Source organism: Athene cunicularia (assembly GCF_003259725.1).
Source record: "Athene cunicularia isolate RWA chromosome 6 unlocalized genomic scaffold, athCun1 chr6_part1, whole genome shotgun sequence".
NCBI lineage: Eukaryota > Metazoa > Chordata > Aves > Strigiformes > Strigidae > Athene > Athene cunicularia.
In genome coordinates, this window is record NW_020799105.1 from 25,144,593 (window position 1) to 25,152,275 (window position 7,683).

At 43.3% G+C, this 7,683-nt stretch overlaps 1 protein-coding gene across 1 annotated transcript in view; it reads left to right on the top strand.

Annotated features, from left to right (window-relative positions):
* Nucleotides 1–7,083, top strand: part of MGMT (O-6-methylguanine-DNA methyltransferase) — a 169,944-nt gene extending 162,861 nt beyond the window's left edge. Inside the window, 1 exon segment of the mRNA XM_026851314.1 lies at nucleotides 5,864–7,083. Within this exon segment, the coding sequence (XP_026707115.1) occupies nucleotides 5,864–5,995 (132 nt within the window). The 3' untranslated portion in view covers nucleotides 5,996–7,083.
* The last annotated feature ends 600 nt before the right edge of the window (nucleotides 7,084–7,683 follow it).

Here is a 7,683-nt window from a genome sequence, read left to right on the forward strand (position 1 = left end):
AAGAGACAGGGCGAAGGGAAAGCTGGTGAAGAGCACACCCCTATAGATGTCTTCACACGTTCGCTCCCTTGCCGCTTGCCTTTAAAAAAAATAAAAAAACTTTGATTTCTGTTAATATCACTGTGGCCTTTTTAGCCATCCTTCAACATATTTTCCCCCATTACCGCTTGCTCGGAGCAACATGTGTCTTTCCATGCCCAAATTCCTCTCCTTTTCGCCCGCGTTATACCTGCTGTAATCTTTGACCTCCTGTGTTGTTTTTACATTCAGCCCTCTCAGTATTTCCTTTAATAAGGTACATATGAGACTGCAACACGGACTTGCAAAGTGGGTTAGAAAAATCTGTTTTCACAAGAGCCGGTGGCTTTACATACAGAAATAAGGAAGGTGAGGGTTGGTTGGGTTTTTTTGGGGTTTTTTTTGTTTGTTTTTTTTTTTCAGTGCCACGTATTATCTTTATATTTCACCTCGTTCCTAAAATGAACCTGCATATTGTGCCTAGTCAACCTGCGTACTATGGCTCATGGGTCTGAAGGACCGTGTAAAGATTGATGTGGGAAATAGAAAAAAAAACAGTGAATAGGTGGTCGCGTTGAAGTGCAAAAGGACCGTGTGTGTGTGTGTGTTTGCGTGTGGAATACGTGTCAAATTATGGATTAACTGCGGGAGGTGTGTAGCGATGAAAACGCGTTTCGGAATGGGCAGGGCTCTCATTGCAGCACCGACTTTTTCTTTTTTTTTATCATCAGTTTTCTGATATGAAATATTGGGGTGGTAGTATATTAATACAGCTCTTTTCCCCTAAAGCTATACATTATTATCTATAATATGTTTAAAAATTTTCTGCTGGGGTCAGAAAACACTGCAGCCATAGTATGGGATGGGAAATAAGAATAATAAGATAGGAACCCCATTTAAAAAAAAATTGCAGTAGCTTTGCTGTATATTTTCAGAACTATTTTCATCCTTCCTCACAGGGGAAAAAGCAGGAATTTTCACACCACAGCCTGCTGTTACCGCTACTTTGGATGCTGCTGCTCCACTGCAGCCTGAGGGCAAAGCTGGGTACATTTCTAGGCGATGGCAATTACATATCCTTTTGCACAACACTATATTGTTATTCTTTGAGAACTGTTTCCTGTAGGTTTGCATTGTATTGCCTTATCTTAATGTACACCATATTATATTGGAAAGCATTCCGTCATATTAAAATAGTTTGTGTTGTCAAGTACAATACGGCGTATTGACAAAACGAGGCTTTATGCTGCTTACATGAACTGTGTCATAGGAAAATCTGATGGACCCTTAAAATATCAGGGTCTCCTTCTTTATTGAGCTTAGAAGCTTAAACCCATTAGACGTTATGTGAGATTCTGTGGTCGTGTGCTGCCTGCGTAGAATCGTAGGATACCCGTGAACCTTCTACGTGTACAAACACACATGCAGCCTGTTTATCAGATGAGATATTGAGCTCTGAATCTAGCTAAACAGTTCATTAAACTGAACACGTCACCTGGACTGCGGCGGCGTTAACGTATCGGGGCGGAACGCAGAGAGCTGCGGTGTTAACAGCTGCTACACCTGCCACGTGGGCTTTTGGAGGTAAATACTGGCTTTGAGGAGCAATTGCTTCGGAATTGCTGCAGAAATGGGATGTTTTGTTAGGCAGCAGATTAGTGATTTTTTGTTCGCAGGAGAGAAGCCGACACTAGTGAACACTTGGGGTTGCGAATGCGACGTAAAAGCGAACGCTTCTATTAATGGTTGCTGCAGGAGCAATGCAGAATAGGGAAAGCATAATGTGCTTGCTCCTTGAGATGCTTCCCGTGATTAAAGGGCTAAATTATAAACATGATGACTAAATCATAAACATGATTTAATGAGTGTAGTCATAACAGTAAAACTGAGCGTTTGAAACAAACCCGACCCTGGCGTCGCTTTGTTACTCAAACATGTCAGTAAAATTGCGTGTCTCACCTTTTTCCTCAGAATACCAGAACGTTTCTCCCTCCTACAAATCCAGGCTCGGTCTTTAATTTTGGTAGTGCTCATTCCACAGGTTTCCCCTTGTAGTTGGGTTGCTTCACATAATTCATACGCTGACCTTCAACTTTATGAGAAGGTGGAATAGGTGCCAGCAGCAGCTGAAAGATGCGACATCTTTGCCTCAATTTATGCCAAGGACATGGTGGGGATGGCTCACCTTTTGCAAGAGAAGCTTCAGATAGTTTACCACGGTTCAGATTGATTGCAAGGTCTGTGGTCCTCAAAGGGAACCCATAAAGTTCAATTAAAAATCTCATTAGACTAGTATAGGAGGATCAAAAAGAAATCACAGAGGCTCATGGGATATGGTGAATGTTGGGCTGATTAGTCCAAGGCCATCCTAAATGACTGTTCTGTGCCTTAAATAAGACGTCTTCAGCAGTCTGTTAATGGCAGTCGTCGCTGCATACGTTGGGTTTTACGTTCTCTCCAACCGTGTTCTTGTTTAGGCGAAAGCCCGGCTAAGTGTACAACTTGATGCTAATATCCATCTGCCCCAAGTCAAGGATATTATTCAGCCAAAACGGTTTAAGCGTCAGAGATTGGAAGGCGTAATCGTGCATTTATGAGAAGATTGTGCAAGTATGGCTCTGAAACCTTGCGGACACATCAAACTTCTTGTGCATTTATCCTGTTGGTGGGGGAATAACCCGGGACCCACACGGGGCCACGCTGTGGGATTTGTTTCTGTTGGGGAGAAAAAGCAATGGAGCACGAGCAGACGGAAGGATTATTATTTTTTTGTTACATGTGCGACTCTTGTATGTTCTAAGCTGGTATTTCAGCCGTTCCCGTTACAGCCTGGCTGCTCTGGTTTTGACAGTTGGGCAGTTTCTGGAGGTCTCCAGCCCATCAGCGCTGTAATGGGACGGGCAGGTTTCCGTTGCCTCCGATTGAAAACTCCTAACGAGCAGAGCGCCGCGGCGCAGCCCCGCGCCGCTCCATCCTCAGACAGAATTTGCTAAATGCAGTTCAAAGGCGATCGATACCTTGTGCAGGGAGTTTTTTTCCCCACCTTTTTTGCTAAACAAACGCATTATCGAGGAGTTAGTTTATTCACAGATTGCCACGAGCGTTAATGACCGCCCGAGTCTTGTTCTGCCAGTCACCCAGATGGCTGTTGATAAAGATTTAGCATCATGTTCTGAGTGTCAGGGCTGTCAGTAGTGCTGAACCATTTGACCAGAAGAAAAAACGCACAGGGAGCTATTGATTACAGCTTCTCAGTGTCACTTGTTCACCAGGATTTAGGTATTGATGAGGCTGCGAGTGAAAACAAGCTCTTTCCCTTGTGGGCCTCTACCCAGAAGAACAAAAGCAAAGTTGGAGAAAATATTCAGCTGGTGCCCAAATCAGAGGGACTCCATTATTGATCCGAGGGCCCCTTCATGTTATTTTTGTTGGAGACAAATCTCTGGGTTTGGAAGTTTTATAGCGTTTGAGGTAGGGTCTGTGTAAGTGATGGATTCATGTATTAGATGAATTAGATTTCACAGCGTGAAGATTTCAGCAGAGCTATAATATTATGAGCTGCTTGGTTATTGATAAAAATTACATTAAATGTAGCCGAGGCATTAAAGCTCCAGACTAGGGTAGTACTCCCTCTAAAATGTCCTTAGGGCCCTAATAAATTTTAGCAGCTTTAATTATTTTAGTAGTCTGAAAGTTGTCACCACAATTAAGCCAAACTGAAGCAATATTCAATATTTTTAAATTACAGCGCTGATACAGCCTTTGTACCACATTTTCTTTCCCATCCGACGCTGTGAGGGTGACGTACGGGCGCTGGCGTGTGTGAGGACAAACTCAGTAGGAAATTCTTTATTTCAGGCATGGGGAAAAGCTACATTTATTTCGTGCCCTCCTCTCCTTGCTTGATGGTAAACGACGTAGCCACACGTCCCTGCGTGCGTGAACGGGTCCTGCGCTGACCCTGGGACACCCAAGACCCCACCAGCTCACACCACCTGAAAATAAAGTCCTTTTTTTCCTCCGTTTTGGACGCACCTTCCATCTTCTTACACAATTTAGCAGGGGAATTCATCAACTTCCCTCTCTGACAGAATCCCCCAGCACACGGGCCCCGTGGTTCGAGTGTCTTAGGGAACTGGCTCAGAAGGAGGTTTTGGCCCCTGTCTGTACCAAGATTTATAGCCTTACCATCAAAATACACTGATTTACTGTGTATATTTTTAAAGAATTGCAAATTAACCTTGGAGATATTTTTTTTTACAGCATATTATTATGGCTCGTTATGTCTTTGTCGCTCAAGAAAATCTGCCTGCAGTGACTTGTGCACGTGGATTGTAAAGACGGAGAAATCCCAAACCAGAAAAACCACTTGCAAAAAAAAAAAACCCAACTTCTTTAAAGAAGTCATAAACCAGGATGGCACGGTGTAGAGTAAAGATTTTATTGGTGCTTGCTGGAGTTGTCATGGATGCGTAATTCACTTGTGGCATCGCCAGCTCCAAATAAAGCAGCTATTATAAGCATTTTTTATTAAACCTTGATTAACAGTAAGCACCTATGTGTATTCCCGTTTAATGTGATCGCCTGTGGGCCCAGATTGAGATTTTAAACCTCAGCCATTAAAATTACTTTAAAAAACCCAAAAGAACCCCCAAACACACACACACACCCCCACACACACACCAGTTTATAAAGGTCTGGCCAGTAGGTGTTCGGCTGCGTTGGGGTTTGTGTGCCCCAGACTCAAATATGAGCACAGCTTGAACCGTACTGAAATAACCATTCAGTGGGATTAAAATAAGTCAGTGTAAAGCACGTAATTTGTCTGCGTGTCTGTATATAAATAAATTATACTTTTTGACTTAAAATATCCAAATTTGTGAAAACTGCACTTTTTAGTGAGTTATTGTTTTCACAGCTACATGATTGCAATCGAATTACTATGCAGTTACCAAAACACATGCGGCGTGATTAGAGATGATGTATTGCATTTTTTATGGTGTGTACTTCAACTATGATAATCACCTGTAATAAAAAATAAATAATAATATTTGAAAAAAAAAAAAAAAAGTGTTTATGTACTTCTCTACATTATCAGTCCATTATGTAACTTCTTGCATTGATTTTTCAGAATCCGTGACATTTGGCTGTAAATGATACAAAATAGAAGGCACGAGGAAAAAAAGTTCTTAAATTGGTTAGGTGTGAATTAAATCTCTCCTGTTGTAGGTTTTAAAAATTCACAACCCATTTGGGATTGACCTGCTGTTAAATAATAAATAGCGCCTTGTTCTTATATGGAATTTTTCAGCAGTGCACGTGGAGGTGCTATAGTGAGCGGAGGAGATCTGCCGGGGCAGCAGCTCCTCCTGGAAGCGATCTGCTCAGTGGTCTGTTTTGGTTTTTTTTTTCCAGAAAAATGTCCTCTCCTAATCCCGGGATGGTGATCAGTGGTCCTCCTGTACCTCCTCGCTACCCTTGTGTGCACTGGGGGTCTGCGAGGCTTCGCCACCTGCCCCCCATCCCGGGCTGCTGGGGCAGGAAAATCAGCTTCTCGCAGAGATTTTATAGATGGGTTTTAATAGATCGGGTTTACCCTTTCTAAGACTTCACATCATTTTTATGTATTCAGATTTCTCCTAATACTTATTTTCCCTGAGGAACTGGGTTGCTTTTCAGCACCCGTGACCAGCTCAGCCCGAACAGCCTGGGCCAGCGCCGCCTCCTTGTCCCGGATCCTTCCCTCCCTCTCCCTGCAGACAACTCCTGGTTTCAGGGTGGATTTACGGGCGTCTCCCCCACCCTCGGCCTTTGATCCCTTCCTTCTTTTTTGTGTGTTTTTCAGATCCCCATCATAATTCCGTGCCACAGGGTGATTTGCAGCAGCGGGCAGACGGGCAACTACGGAGGAGGGAACCTCATGAAAGAGTGGCTGTTGTCGCACGAGAAGCTCCAGAAAGAGAAGTTAGCATATTGATGCAGCTCAGCCACGGCTGCTAACCAGCCAAGACATACAACCGCGGATCCTTGGCTTATAACAAGCTCTCAGAGCACCCAGCAGAATTCAGAAAAATGGTAAATATTTGAGTGACATATAAATATAATGCAACATCCAAAGTGAAATGTGTGGTGGCACCACTATATTAAAAAAGCGGGATGTGTCCTGAGGGATGCAGCTCGTCTGCCCTTTCTTGTTTTTACATTTTACAGCAGAATGACTACAGCGGGCCAGGCCTGTTGTGCATGGATTTTTGTTCCCATCTCCAGTCCTGTTTTGTTCTATTTTTAATGTCCATTAAAGCACAGATAAGGGAGTGGGAGGGACGTGGCGAATGTGAGGTTCAAACCTCCCCCTGAGGAGGCCGCTGCCCGCTCCTGCCCGGCCTGGCTCGCTCATCCCCACCAGCCTCCTGCCCAGGACTCCCCTCGCCTCTTTGGGGCTGGAAACGGCGTTTTACGTAAACGGGAGCACCCCGAGATGCATTCCGAAGCAAGTGGCTGTTGAGTCGCTTGTTCCCGGCTTTTCTTTTCAGATCGCGAGAGATGGGAATAAAAATTTTTGCTTTTGTGACTGGTGGAAAAAGCAGTTGAAGAGAAGCTGCTGGCAAATTGTGTGAAAAGTGTCTTTTAAATAAGCAGTTTGATGAGCGCAACTTGGGCAAAATATTGAAAAGCTCATCGTGGTTGCATCTTTATCAGCAGCACGTTTCCTGTTACCGTTTGATTTCTTTTTTCCTTTAGATTTTTTGCATTTCTCTGCTGTGCGAAGCTTTATTTCCCGTAGCCTCTCTGTAGAAAGGATTCAGGTATTCAAGAGATGTTAAAGCTACATTTTGAGGTGGTTTAAGCAGGGTTCTGTGCAAGTACGAGCCAACAGAAGCTGAAATTTCCAGTATGGGAATCGTAAATTGTAACATGGAAATACTGATTTTTTTATGTGTTTTATCATATTTTCATAGATGTCTCTTTAGAAAGGCCATTGCTAACCAAGAAATTATTGTGTTAGAATGTGTTAGTTAATATAGTATTATTGATACCTCAGAATTACTTCAATAAAAAAACTGCTTTGCATGTGCAAGTGTCTTTGTGTATGTTTATAAATAAAACACAGTGTATGATATATGGAGAAAATAAACTATACCCAACTGTACAATATAAAGCTGTATTTTTATCAAGGGTTTCTGGTGGCAATATAAACCACGGAAGTAAAGCTCAAGTGGTTTGTACGTGTCACCAGAACCCCGAGATAAAAATATAGCCTTATAATATGTACAGTTTGGGTGTATTTTTATTTATTTATTTTTTTATATAATACATGCTACCAACAAAAGAAGAGGGGTAGCAAACGTAAACTTTAACCTTTCTCACATTTACATCCCTCGCTGTTTTCCTTAAGGTGTTTGCTTTTTTCCAGGGTGTACCTTTATTTTTGCAGACTCTCGGCACCGGCTTTCGAGGCGGGTGACGCCTTTCCAAGGCAAACCCCCAACTTACTGAGCGAAATCAGGTTCTGGCTCAGAGTTTCTATGGGAGCCTTGGAGGGGGGACACACACTGGCTGGGCAGGGACAGGCAGGGATGGGTATGGGCAAGCAGACAGGCAGGATGGGCAAGGACAGGCAGGAATAGGGCAAAGACAGGCGGGGACGAGTAGGGACAAGAAAGG